We start from the raw sequence: 15,344 nt of genomic DNA on the forward strand, positions 1-15,344 counted from the left end.
GTTGACTGTTGTTAGTTTGCGTGCGCAGTCACATGGAATTAGTCACTGATCGTCAATGCGTATGTATCCATGATTTTGCAGTCAATACATAGTGAACTGTTGTGTGGAATGTGTGGACTTTGGTCATGGGACAATGTACTATTATATTAATAGGTACATCTCACACCACTTATTTTGTTACGAATCTCACAAACAAAATGCAGGCACTGATTGCGAATACGCATTACATTTTAGCTCACTATGAACAGAACACATTTTGTATTTTAATCTTCCTTGTTTCGAGTCATCCCACAGTGATGTTGATTTGTATCCATAGTGACATCAAATGTACCATTTATATGCTTGTGCGTTATCAGTGTCTGTCCGTATGTTGGTTTATGTAATTTGTAACAACAAGCCTTTTGAGAGACGTGAAAAACGCGGTGCTGCTAATTGAAACTCCATAGTCACTCTGTTTTGGTAGTATCGTAAGTTTATTACCTTTTTAACGCTTTAATTATCATTTCAGTCTATCGGTTCAAAGTTCATAGTAAAATTTTATAAAATAAGTCAGAAATATCACCTTGGAAACCGAAGACTTGGATTGAAATTAAGTTGATATATGAAATTGTTACAGAAACATATGACCGTTACAAAAAGAACTTGAAAAGTACTGGCAGCGGTGGGATTCGAACCCACGCCATCGAAATGACTGGTGCCTTAAACCAGCGCCTTAGACCACTCGGCCACGCTACCTTAACTGCATATTAAAATAATTCGTGTAGTTCTCACTACTTCGACATTTTGCATACTTTCTTAACTGAGCCTGTAATGGAAAGGATAGGTTATTTTTCGTTTACTGATAAATGACCCCCTACCTTCACCCCTCCGCCAACCAACTCCACATAAATTTTCCATTGTGCACAGAGTACATAGAATTTCTCTCCCCATCGTACACACAACACTAATTCCAAAATGGTTATTGACATGATAATTTTTCTAATAAAATTTTAGTCATTTCGTTTGCCTGAGTAACAAATGTTCAAAACAAACATACTTTGACTGTCGTTATGAAATCACATATGCAACACAGCATAACAATGTATCATACATACAAAAACGAACATAGTATATACAGTAACTTTCATGTCACTTTGGTATCAAGTAAACAAACTGACGATTGATGAACCAATTACAGGGAAGTTTGAAATCAAACCACATATAATAAGACCGCACATTGGGAGAGCTTACGGTTGGGTCCAACAAAACTAGTTTTACCTTCAACAACTGTGATTAAAACATTTTCGGTATTTTTTACTCGTCTTTGTTGATAAATTATCACAAACATCTAAGATATCTGTATCATCAGAAGATCCTGTGTTATTATATAGATTAATAATCTTTATGACAATCATAATAATATTATTATTATATGAATATGGTTGTGATCATTTACTTAAAGAATTGGGCACATCAAACAAACACAAACTCATTCTCCTCTATCCAGGCGTTGAGGGCGTTGTTCCATTCGAAAAAGAGGAACTCATCAGTGTCACGTTACACGATTAAGACAAAAAAGTACAAACATTACCAAGCGAAAGTGACATTTATTTATTGCACTAAAAATCACTGACATTGAAGTGATTGCTGACTATGGCATTTTGCTAACAAATGCTAAACAAAATAGGCACCGCTGGGATTTGAACCCAGGATCTCCTGTTTACTAGACAGGCGCTTTAACCAACTAAGCCACGGCGCCAGATACTTAATGACATAATCATGTTATATCATCAAATGTCGTCATGTGTATGAAAATTCCAACATGTTGCTTTCTTATTTTATTATTTATTTATTTACTTATTTATTTATTTATTAAACTTATTTTACTAGAGAGGGGATTATTTGTCAATCGTAAGGTTGCTCTTCCGTAGAGGCCTCCGATTTACCTCTCAGTTACTAACAGAATCCTTTCTTGATCTGCAGTGCTCCACACTATAGTTATTATCATTTACAAATCGTTGGAAGACTTTTGAGAAACGCCATAAAGTTACCATTAAATGATGGGATGTGAACACTTTCATTTCGATATTTTGATATACATTATATGATACGAGAATGCAAAGTGGAATGTAAAGAAGTTACAATCTAGTACTTACAGGACGAATTTTGAGGAAATGTCTTGTGGCATACGAAACATTCATTGTTTCGGTGTTAAAACGCGCGTGTGTATAAAGTACATTTGAACACATTCAATTAAATTGTTTATTTCATCAGATACAAAAGTGTTTATTGTGTACATATCAAAAAGAGAAATTACTCTAAGGATCATAGATCTGGTAAAATTTTCGTCTGGATATTTTAATTGATGTCAAGAGACTAACAACTCGTATCTACTCGGAGTTACTCAATCATTATATATCTTTAATAGTATAAAAGGTTTCATATACATCAAATTTATATACATGAGTACTTGAGACTATAATTAAAATTAAAATAGAAATGAAGGACAACATACATGCGATCAAAATCGCACGATACATGTGCATGTATAGATACATACATACATACATGCTTATTACATACATACATACATACATACATACATACATACATACATACATACATACATACATACATACATGTTTATTACATACATACAGACAGACAGACAGACAGACAGACAGACAGACAGACAGACATACATACATACATACATACATACATACATACATACATACATACATACATACATACATACATACATACATACATACATACATACAGACAGACATACATACATACATACATACATACACAAGGACAGACATACAGACATTTCCGTTCAGCGATAATAATTATAAAAGATATCTGAATATTGCGTGTGGTGACAATACCTATTTGATTAACTCAATCTAATATTTCAGTATTGTACTCTAGAATGCTTCACCATCACAATGCTTACATGATTAAAATAATGATAAATCTAACAAAACAACAATGCAATCTACACATAACCTTGGCATACAATTCATTAAATTACAGAATCTCTCAATATCATTACTTAAATTAGATTACGAGTTGGTTCACATCGGCAGTTCAGATGAAAGCTTCAAAATATATACCCATATTTTAATAGGTGACATCAAAAAACAACTGGACATCAACGACGTACAAAATGTACAAACTGTGGGCACAAATCAATTGTTCGTATTCACGTATTGATAACTCAAAGTCTGGCCTTTCCGACCAAAATTCCCGCGTACGAATTGTTATCAAGCGGTGAGTACAGTTCTTTCTTGCTGTCCATGTAGTACAGCGGTTCTTCAATCAAGTTTGGGTCAAAACCCTCTTTTACCAACTTTGTTTTTTCGTACTTGTAAGTACCCGTAGTGGCGACACTTTCCTGAATGCGTAAGAACCGTGGACACGAGTACAGTGGTAATTCGGAGATAACGAAGTTGTAAAACTTTTTGAAATCGAATTCGGTGCGATCTTCAAGATGTAACACGGCCATTCCAGCTCTCCCGTCCTGGCCTAAATTAAATGAGAAAAAACAGAACTCTACTTCAAATAAATGTTTACAGATTACAGGTAGACTGTCACATATATGACACCTCTATTGTGTACTTCATCGATGAGTCTGTAATCAAATCATCATCATCATCATCATCATCATCATTTATCAGTCTATCAAATTTGTTAACTTATCAATACATTATCCACATGATGCCAAAGTACAAGTCGAAATTGAAACGTCTTACTCCAACAGTAGTTGAGAAAGTGATTATGGATCAGTCAGGCATTGATAGAATGAATGCGTGTTTCGAGTTAACGGATTGGAATTTATTCATTGTAGATGCTGCAGGTGATGTGAATATATTAACCGACGTTGTCACCTCATACATAAGTTTCTGTAGCAATTTGCATTTTCAGACGAAACAGGTCAAAATGTTTCCAAATAATAAGCCATGGGTCACATCAGATTTAAGACAGGCAATACTCGATAAACAAAATTCGTATGGTAAAGAGGATTATCATCAGAAACAGATTCAGTTGAATAGGAAAATACGTAAAGCCAAGCGTGATTACAAAAATAAAGTTGAAGATCTCTTTAGAACAAATGATTCTAAACAAGCCTGGAAAGGCCTGAAGGTTCTTACTGGTATGGGCCAGAAATGTAAAAATCAGGTCATTTTGTCCGAACCAGGTGCAGCAGACCGTTTGAATAGATTCTACGCTCGTTTTGATCGTGTAGATTTTAGTCATGAACACCGGAACATAAAAAAAGGATTACAAAGTTCTTTGCAGGACGACTTTACGCTCTCTGAGAGCCTTGTTCGTAAAGCCTTCAGTAGAATCAGGGTGAATAAAGCACCTGGTCCGGACAAAATCAGTGGTAGACTCCTTAAACATTGTAAAGATAGTCTACTCTATATAATTCACTATGTGTTTGAGTTATCCTTATCTACAGGTATTTTTCCGTCACCATGGAAAGTTGGGGAGATAATACCAGTCCCAAAAAAGCAACTACCACGGGTAGATAATGATTTCCGTCCAGTCACTTTAACGTCTATTATCTCCAAATGTTTTGAACGAGTGGGTTTAGAATTGCTCATGCCATATATTCAGAACCATTTCGATCCTCTGCAATTTGCGTATATATCTGGCCGCTCGACTGACGATGCAATCTGCACACTAGTACATCGTGCAACTAAGCATCTAGATATTAAATCGTCAAATACAGTTAGAGTCTTGTTCATTGACTACTCTTCAGCATTCAACACGATACAACCTCATTTAATGCTAAATAAATTGAATGTGCTCAATGTTCCTAATTATCTACAATTATGGATATTAGATTATCTGACCGGAAGATCTCAGTATGTTCGCACCAGCTTCGAAACATCAAGCACTATTACAATTAATACAGGAGCACCTCAGGGTTGTGTGTTGTCACCTGTTCTTTTTGTTTTGTATACAAATGATTTAGCATGGGACACTGAGGGGGCAATGATTGAGAAGTATGCAGACGACTCAGCTGTTGTGGGGTTTATTTCGAGTGATGACGATCGTGAATATTTTGAGTGTATTGATTTTGTTTACACCTGGTGTAATGATAACTATTTAGATCTTAATGTGTCAAAGACGAAAGAGCTTGTATTGGACTTTAGAAGAAGACAAAATGAAAAACAACCAGTTGCGATCAATAATATGAAGGTAGAGAGAGTGTCATCATATCCATATTTAGGTTGTATGATCGACTGCAAATTGTCATTCGCACAACACGTAGAAAATCAATTGAGAAAGGTAAACAAACGAATGTATCATATAAGATCAATGAGAAAGTTAAATGTAAGTTCAAACGTAATAGCTCTGTTTTTCAACTCAACAATATCGTCTGTTATTAACTATGCTAACACCGCCTTCTATGATCTGCTATCAAACCATCTCCAAGAAGACCTCAATCGCCCTAGAAAGATCTGTAAAAGGTTACTTGATGACAGCCATGATGAACCTGTTCAGAACTCTGTGGTGTACAAAGATAAAGTTATTAAGATGGCGGATAAAATAATGAAAGATCCTAATCATCCACTTCATACAGAGTATGAATATCTTCCAAGTGGTCGTCGCCTTAGGGTTCCACGTTCTCGCACAAATAGATTTAAGCACAGTTTTGTACCAAGGTCAATCCATCTATTGAATCAGTAGCAGTCTGACGTGTGTTTATGTATATGTATGTATATGTAAAGTAAGTTGAAATAGTCTCTGTGTGTTCTTCCCTTTCCCCCTGCCAATGTACATCGAATTTCATGTAAATTTAGCATGACAATAAAGTATATATATAAGATGAAGTAAACAGAATGAAGAAATCACATAATTTCTAAATATATTTGACAAATATCAAAATTCGAAAATATCATACAAATATGAGTTATCCCTATATGCCATGGCATGAAACATAACAGCTATATTATCAATTTCAGTTCATTGTAAATTAATTTTAAATATTTTCTAATAATTTGGCAAGTTCTTCTAAATATCAGTTCAGTGTCCAAAACTTGTAAGTTGACAGCATATTATAAGTTGATCATACATCGTAATCCATACATGTACGATAACTGCAAAGTACAACCTTATTCAAAGTCTGCATACACATGAGTTTGTGATGTTGTTAAAGAAATTTTGTAACCTAAGAAATAATTTACAGATCTCTTTCAAAAGTATGATAATCCTACCGTCAGGTGTTCTTTTTTAATTTGGAAACTCTGACAACTTTGTCAACCTTCAGTGCTGAACATTTGTTTACATTTGACAAATTCTAATATTTTTGATCATACGAAAACATTTGAGAGTGGACCAACTTAGATTTTGTTGGGATAACGAGGCATTGCTTTCTTACCTGGAACGGCAACACCATAAACAACTGCCTCTAATACACCCGGATATGACGTCAGAACCTGACTCACTTCAGTTGTAGCTACATTTTCTCCTTTCCACCTATGAAGTACAAAAGACGTTAGGATGGTTGATAGTACCAACAGTAATCTTGGAGTAATGAGTGTTATACTATCTTGTATTGTACAAAACTGTATTGCATTGCAGCTTACTGCACTGTATTCTATTGCACTGTACTTTATATTGTGTTGTGTTACTAAACTGCACTGTATTGTAATATACTGCACTGCACTGTACTGTACTGTACTATACTGTACTGTAATATACTGTACTGCACTGTACTGTACTGTACTGCACTGTACTGTACTATACTGTACTGTAATATACTGTACTGTACTGTACTATACTGTACTGCACTGTACTGCACTACATTGTAAAGTATGTAATCATGATGCGAATTGAATAGTTTTGGTATGGGACTGTTACAATTTAACGAAAAAGGGAGGAAATTGTCTAGCTTTCTACAGTGATAACAACTAAAACACCTCAGAACTGTCAAATATTTCAAATAATCTATTGTAGACTTTGCAAATGACCAACCTGAATGTATCTCCAACTCTATCAACGAAATACAAATAATAGTTCTTGTCCAAGCTGAGAAGATCGCCTGTGTTGAAGTACTTGTCGCCATCTTTGAAAGCATTACTCACGATTTTCTTATTGGTCAAATCTTTTCTACCGTGATAACCATCATATCGGCTCTGGTCGTTGATTGTAGCAAGTAACAGTCCAGCATCACCTAAAGTAATATAGCGCCCCATCAAACAATTTATTTACTTAATTATACACATTGCAACGGTTTTAATTATGGTCTCAATGAAAAAAAAAAAATCTTAAAAACACATTCTTTGATAATCATGGTGTTTTTCTGCTCTGGCTCAACAATGTACTTCCACTGCTGTGACAAAGGTTCGACTCCTCCAGTATCAAATCAATTCCAGTTCAAATCAGACATCACTAATTCAATACTTGATATGATCAACATTTTGGTGATTCTTTTAATACAAACTTACCATGTTTGACAGGGATGCAGCGCCCCCTAGAGTCTCGGATTGGTTCGGCTGTATCATAGTTATATTTAACAAGCTCAAATGCCATCATTTTCTACCATAGCATAAAAAAGAAAGGAAATCAACTTCACAAATACTGTGCATCAGTCTTTGTTAATTGGTAATCAAATGAACTGGGTTTTTTTTGTCAATAGCAATTTGACATTCCCGCCTCAGGATACAAATTCCCTGTTGTTGTGTAAGTGACAATGGAAACGTTTGTTGACAGGTGCTGACTATGTTATGCATCAATATGATGAGTGAAAAGTGTAACTGTTATTCAAGGTCCTATCATATTCTGTGAGATGTCGCAAGGTGTACAAGTTTTAATCTTGTGAATAAGTAATACCCTTTGATGATGACAACCTTTCCAATACATATTGTTCTCTTTCTCACCTTCATGAATGGAGACAACTTTCCAACAGCACCAACTTTGTTATCGTGATTGGAAGCCCAAAAGGGTCCATCTGTTGCAGCAAAGAATTCTCCAATTGTACCAATGTTAAATCGGCGTTGGAACTTTTCCCAAATGTCAGGTCGCAAACCGTTACCCAGTGCCATTCGTACCTTGTGATTCCTGTCATTGGTGTTCTAAAATGACAAAGTATTGACATACATCACGTGAATTACAAGCTATTGTCAGTCAAGTCATGCAGATCACTTTTGACCCCGTAAATGACAAAACAAAAATCCAGTACTAATTCTCACCACAGCCTTTCAGTATCTTGACAAGGGTACATTCTATCTCCTAAGTTCTCACACATTCTTTGAATCTTCTTGTTATTATACATATATTTCATACTTTCAATTCACCAATTGTTCAAAGGCTTCAAAGGTCAATACAGTTGATAACGTTACTGAAACCATAGCTATTTGTCAACACAATGTAGCAACAACTAGCTATACTCGTTGACCAATGAACTTTTGCGAAAAACAAATAACTATCCACAGAAATTGGGAAAATTATCAATTTTCAAATCTACTTGGGGTGGCATTGTGACCTGAGGAAAGGGGCAGCACTATTAAAGGAGAAGTCCATCCAAATATAATTATGTCATTCAAGTAGGTGACTTCATTCAATATGTATGTGAATTTTCAAATAAAATCAAACGTATTACAGATTTTGGGACTTTGAATTTGAGCTAGATTTGGTATGTTGAACTGAATTGAAATCCACCATTCATTTCATTGCAAAAGATTTCAGGGAAAGTGATGCCATACCCTGCTAGTTTGAAGGTGTTGAAAATCTTAGTGTTTGAAAACATGCCGAATTTTAAATACTACGGTTCCAAATAACTACCTCAAAATATATTAGCTATGAGTCAAGTATGTTAGACTTATGGGATCTTTGTCCTGTGAAAAGAATGACGGTAACTGTTCTATCTTATCCCAGACACTATCACCAGATATCAGTAAGTATCTCCTAATATGCACAGAAAGCAGAAACATTGTATCGACTTACCTCGGGCATCGTCGTTAAATATCGGCAAATTTCTCCAATGTAGAGAATGACAGTAACATTGTGTCGTCGACAGTCTTCCCAAAATGAATGTACTGAAAATTTAGGTGCCAAGACAGCAGTTGTACCTGCAGTGTAAGTTAGATACCTAGTTTGATGTCATGCATGTTGATATTTGAAGACACAAAATATGTGATTTTATAGCTTAAATATCTAGAATAAAATGGCTACGAAATTGGACTAGAATCAACTGTCAATAATGTTATCACAATAACATTTTTTATCTAAGTGATACCATCATAACAGGAAACATTGCACAGAAAAATGAAATTCTTCAACGAAAAGTCCCGTCAGACTTATTTCTGCATTAAGTACATGTATTGGTTACTGCTATTACAACTTACCAATGATTTTTGGTTATAAAATAGCACTGGTAATTTACCTTTGAAACTTGTAGCGAAATTCTAAAGAATCATATAGAAGCCTAAGCTGATAGCAGTGGATCAAAATAGTGTACTGAAGGCGTAAATAAGCCTGACTGGACTTTTTTTAGCTTTTTTTTAGCTTTAAATAGAACCATAGTTTTCAATTTATTTGTGTTGTACTGGGGAATTTATGATTGCCTAGCGATCAAACGTTATCAACATCCCACATAATTTGTTTGACAAACAAGTAATTTGGTATGTATCTGCATTACAACTATTTACATACTGACATCACACCAGTGTACTGTGACGATGCCACCAACTATGATATTAGGTAATTCAACTAATACACACATTTTCAAGTAAGTGTTTCGTGTATTTTTCAACGAAGGTTAAGCTACCGGACTTTTAACAATGTTTTAAAATATTGTATATCTTACCCAAACGAATTACATTACCAATTCCAAGAGCAAACGCCGAAGCATGGTACAAAGGTAGTGATATGTACACAATATCGTCCTCACGCATGTCAAAAACTGAAAAGACGTGGCAACTCAGAAGATGCCGATAATGGCTGACTATAGCAGCCTTCGGAAGACCTAGGTGTTTTCAAAAATACAAATACATGAGTTAACAACAATATTTACACAGACTGCTTTACATTTTATATCATACTTTCACAAATGGCGCCATGGCACCAATGGCGTTGTAGTACAACTGTATTTGGCTGTTGCTATGGGAGTGGTCTTGTTGTTAGGCATATTTGCATACATTTTCAGAATCCTTATTCACTTGCCTATCCTTCCCAGTTATTCCCAAGAATACATCTTAATCTAAAACACCCCTTAGAACGTTCCCACCAAATCTCAGCCCCAGTATCTCAGTAATTTTGGAATTATAGACTTTTTGACCAAAAAGACACATTTTAACCCTAATTTGCATATCACTGATGGGATCATCATGTCATGAACAATTCTTAAACACTCCCAAGAACATTCCCACCAGTACTTTTGGAGTTTAAGTATTTTTTTACAAAAATCACATTTTTTATCAAAACGCACATCTCTGATGCGATCATTTTCTTTTCAAAGATTTCCCATCTACACGCCCTAAGTAATGTCTCACCTAATAGGCTAATACCAAGACAATCGGTCTGGCGGTTTGACAAATCCGCACACACACAGACATTTCACCATGCCTATAGCACTACTAAACCTCTGTTCAGTTATGCTATTATATCAATTGAATACTGAGAACCTTCCTAAAGAATTTAATTGTATCCTTGTTTAGAAATCGAGAACTAATTAAGAAGGTTCATGAGCAACTTGAATAGTCATTTCCGAATTTAAGTAGACAAACAAAACCAACTTCGACAACCTTAAAGGTTTGAGAACCCTGTAAACAGAGCGGCAGAACTGGTAAAATTTGCAAAGATTTCCATACATCAGACTCCTGTGCTAGTTCGTTCACAGACCTGTAATGTGAAAGAGCTATATGTTGAGCGGCCACACATTACATGTACCAAGCATAAGCTTGTGCATTTACCTGTAGTACCAGATGTGTATATGTAGACCGACGCGTCGCCCTCTGTGACAGAACTTCTTTGTTCGGACGGAATTGGGTCAGTTGAGGCATTACCTACGCCTTCGTCGACAACTTCGATATCGGCATAGATATCCTGTAGATTACTGTTTTCAAGTGACCACACCTCCATTCTAGCAGCTTTCAAGTTGTCACTTATGTCGGCTACAGCTTCTACTAGATCTAGACCTAATATTTGACAAAAAAGGTGGAAATTTTAGTCGAACATTCTCATTCTCTCTCTCTCCCCTCCCTCCCTCCCTCCCCCCTCTCTCTCCCTCCCCCCTCTCTCTCTCTCTCTCTCTCTCTCTCTCTCACAATGTAAATAGACGATTAATGTTATATTGTCACACACATAGCCAATACGTCATAATGCAAAAATTTTGAGTTGACCCGCCCCCCTCGATTTGCGCCCCCCCCCCCCCCCCCCGCCGTAAAAAAAAACCTGATCGCTCCCTAATTCTACGGGTCACGAGTGTCTGAAAGGTCACAGTGCACTAGAAAGAGTGGGTATCGTAAAAAAAAAATCCTGAGTCCAGTACATAATATCTCAATGTAACATGATTTTATACTCACCCTCACCAATCACCAATAGTTTTGCCCCACTAATAGTCAAACAATGGGTTAGCGCTTCTTTCCGAAGGTGAACATTGATAAGCGCGCATTTTATCCCAAGTTTGGCGAGGGCAAGCCAGGCCCATACCACAGTCGGTGAGTTATGCATCAAAATGGCCACAGTGTCGCCACATTTCAAACCCTTTTCCATAACGAAATTGGCGAATTTGTTCGACAGCATATCGATATCTTTGTAGGTAAAGATACGATTGTTGAATATGATGAACGGCTTGTATGGATGTTTAGCAGCCGAGTGTAGAAATAGATCAGCCGCAAAGCGCCCAGACTCGCTCCAATTGGCGACTGACTTTCTTATAGAAATAACTCGCCGTATGGATTTAAAATCGTGTCCAAAGTAAGGATACATCCATCTTGCTGCGGCTAAGAATGCAGCCGACCCAATGGCTACTTTATAACCTTTGTTAATTCCAGCCGATGGATCCATAATTACTACACCACTGCACCATAGACCACAGGGAGCAGCGAGCATGCAACTGATTGATCGATCGATCGATCAGTTGATGTATTGATTGATTTATTTATTATTTGGTTGAATGATTGATTGATTGATTGATCAATTTTTGTGGTGCAATATAACTTACTTTGTGTGTGATATTGATCAATCATTGAGTTTTAAAACTATTTCTTTTTCTTTCCGTGGTTACTTTGCTCTCAGCTGTTGATCTCAGACCACTAAAAGTCTGAGGCTGTATGTAATTCTCTCCTTGCTTTATTGACTAAATAAAGACGCCTTGTCTATTCTTCTAATCTTATCTTAATTAAAACACCCCTTATCTTAAAACTGGCAGGAGATCACTTACATTAACAGTTTGCTTTATCTCTCATCTGCTGGGAGATTATCACACTGGACAAACACTCGATCATGCATAAACTAGTAAGGAAGAGAAAAGGGATGTAACTCCAAACCACCGTGAATTGAATAAACGTGATTCTGGAGTATTTTTACAATGAATTACCAAATAAGTGCTATGATAAGTCTTCCATAGGTAAGATAAGTAATACTGACAATGTAAGGGTCGATCAAACATGTAGTTCGCATTATATTGCCGACTATCGTTTGTGTGACTCGATGGTAAGACCATCACCGTAAGACCGGAAGACGGAAGTACAAACCTTTGACCCACACAGAGGCGTTCGCTTTGCATTTCGTAAACATATTTGCATAAAATTCCCGACGTTCTTGGGTGCTCAAACAGAGGATATTATTTACCATATGATGGTTATCGGCTTTAACTTCTCTGCAAGTTGGTAAAACGGCCGAGTCATTTTAAAATTGATGCACAAGAAACGAGATTCGTTCGTTTAACTCTCCTTCCATGGACCAGACTTCACCAAAGGGAAAAAATGAACGACCTCAGCTGTCTTATCTTACACAATACACAAATATGTAGCTACTTTTGTGACATCGAAAACACAAGCTAAGCTTGCAATTCAAATTGTAAAACAAGTTGCTTTCTCTGGAAAACATACTTTCAACGGGACAATTTAGATATACCGGTACTCATGCTTTTATAGCCTTCATGTTGTTTCTGGAGTTTTGATTCGCACGTTTCCGTAATTTATACACGTAGATAGCACAGGTAAACACCATGATCACTTGTTTCCTGGGATATGTATCAGAATATGTTTCTATCAGAATACAATAAAATATCGATAATATTGGCATGTTTAGCTACTCGCCCACTTACACTCACCAAAGGGGTAAAATCACAGGCATTTGTTTCCCGAGTTATGGCTCAGAATATTTGTATCAGAATACAATAAAATTATGATAATATCGTTAATATTGACGTATTAAACCAACACTATATGAAAGGGGTAAAATTACACTTGTTTCTGTGATCGCACAGTTTCACTAAATGCGAAGGAAGACACAAGGTATGAAAGGCAGCCGCCATTACCGTACGTAAACATGAACGTTCAACCGGCCGTTGTACTGGGCAAACATTTCGAAGATTTTACCTTCCGTCACTTCCTGGTTCCTAAATTTAATAATCTTCCGATAAATCGTGTCGTTGTTACAATCGGACCACACTTACCAAAGATATCAACGGATTTCTGACGCCATGTAGGGGAATTGGAGCAGATAAATTTTTTCTAACTACCTTCCGAGAACGTGATTGGATATCGATGTCTACATGTTAAATGGAGAGCCGTTATCGGCTGTAACATGTGCTGCTGTTACATAAAAGGGCTAGGACAATATGCAAAATAGGTAGTTAGAAAAAATTTATCTGCTCCAATTCCCCTACATGGCGTCAGAAATCCGTTGATATCTTTGGTAAGTGTGGTCCGATTGTAACAACGACACGATTTATCGGAAGATTATTAAATTTAGGAACCAGGAAGTGACGGAAGGTAAAATCTTCGAAATGTTTGCCCAGTACAACGGCCGGTTGAACGTTCATGTTTACGTACGGTAATGGCGGCTGCCTTTCATACCTTGTGTCTTCCTTCGCATTTAGTGAAACTGCGCGATCACAGAAACAAGTGTAATTTTACCCCTTTCATATAGTGTTGGTTTAATACGTCAATATTAACGATATTATCATCATTTTATTGTATTCTGATACAAATATTCTGAGCCATAACTCGGGAAACAAATGCCTGTGGGTAAAATAACACGCGGTGCGCTGCATAGGCACTTGTGTCCCGAGATATATATCAGAATACAATAAAATATCGATAATAGTGGCGTGTTTATCCAATTTGTATATGAAAGGGGTAAAATAATACGTGTTTCTGTGATCGCGCAAGTCACCATGGACTCCAATGCGCGATCACAGAAACGCGACGGTGATGAACAAATTGACAGCTGCTTTAACGTGTTTCAGCATGTGAAAAATGTACAAATATGTTTAGCCACTCGCCCACTTACACTCACCAAAGGGGTAAAATAACACGCGTAATATGAGAGGGGTAAAATAATACGTGTTTCATTGATCGCGCGGCTGTTTGAACGAGACTTCAGAGTTGACATCAATGAGTAATAATATTGTACTGGTAGTTTCCAGACTTTCATTCGTATAGGTTTATCACGTTATATCCCAATGTGATTTAGCTTGATCATGCCTGAGCGTTGGTGGATTTTGAGGACGTACTCTCTACCACAGACAAATTTCCTCCTTGTCTGTGGTTCTACATAGTCAACTTGAAATAGCTTCAGGTCACCATGGTTTGCTCATCGTCTGTTCGTCAACAAAAACTCACATGTTATGCCATACGTAGTGCAGCGCAGCCTTGACTATTTTGTGTACACGATAATGTCTAAAATTTGGTATCAGGTGTTCTTCAAAGCTATGTTGGATGTTATAAAATCAAGAAATTACAGGTACAAGTAATTTAGTATTGAAGTAATGTTTTCAAGATTTATAATCGCAATCGATGTCGGAAGAAATTGGTTGATGTGTAAGTTCGTCAAGTACCACACATTCATAAGTATATAAATTATAAATTATAAAATATTATATTTTTGCTACTTTTGGCGCTGGGAAGTGTGTTTCATCCACTTCATGTGTTTTTCGTTTAGAAACTTCGCTACTTCTACCTTCTATAACTTCGACTGACTGGAATATAGCCATAACAAACGGGTCATCACAGTGACGCAAGTTTATGAAAACGGCAGTGTCCTTTATACAACGGACTCTAATGTTTTGTCTTGGTAAATTGGCGAAACTTGAATATTTGTGACTATCAGCGACAGAAAACTATCATAGTCGAGAGACTGTATGGATGCTTCGTAAATGCCAAATGTTGCAT

At 36.5% G+C, this 15,344-nt stretch overlaps 1 protein-coding gene and 2 non-coding genes across 3 annotated transcripts; all 3 read right to left on the minus strand.

The window, feature by feature from the left end:
• Nucleotides 1–653: 653 nt before the first annotated feature.
• Nucleotides 654–735, minus strand: Trnal-aag (transfer RNA leucine (anticodon AAG)). The gene has a single exon. It is a non-coding gene; the product is annotated as a tRNA-Leu (tRNA).
• A 929-nt stretch (nucleotides 736–1,664) lies between these two features.
• Nucleotides 1,665–1,738, minus strand: Trnat-agu (transfer RNA threonine (anticodon AGU)). The gene has a single exon. It is a non-coding gene; the product is annotated as a tRNA-Thr (tRNA).
• A 1,437-nt stretch (nucleotides 1,739–3,175) lies between these two features.
• LOC144443029 (long-chain fatty acid transport protein 2-like) lies at nucleotides 3,176–12,009 on the minus strand. The gene is made up of 9 exons (XM_078132402.1): nucleotides 11,526–12,009; nucleotides 10,914–11,138; nucleotides 9,809–9,967; nucleotides 8,947–9,071; nucleotides 7,881–8,075; nucleotides 7,449–7,539; nucleotides 6,976–7,174; nucleotides 6,380–6,477; nucleotides 3,176–3,513 (listed from the first exon to the last, which is right to left on the minus strand). The coding sequence occupies exons 1-9, from the start codon at nucleotides 12,007–12,009 to the stop codon at nucleotides 3,206–3,208; spliced, it is 1,884 nt and encodes a 627-aa protein (XP_077988528.1). The 3' UTR covers nucleotides 3,176–3,205.
• Between the last annotated feature and the right edge of the window lie 3,335 nt (nucleotides 12,010–15,344).

The sequence above is a fragment of the Glandiceps talaboti genome, chromosome 12 (genome assembly GCF_964340395.1).
Source record: "Glandiceps talaboti chromosome 12, keGlaTala1.1, whole genome shotgun sequence".
Taxonomy (NCBI): Eukaryota; Metazoa; Hemichordata; class Enteropneusta; family Spengelidae; genus Glandiceps; species Glandiceps talaboti.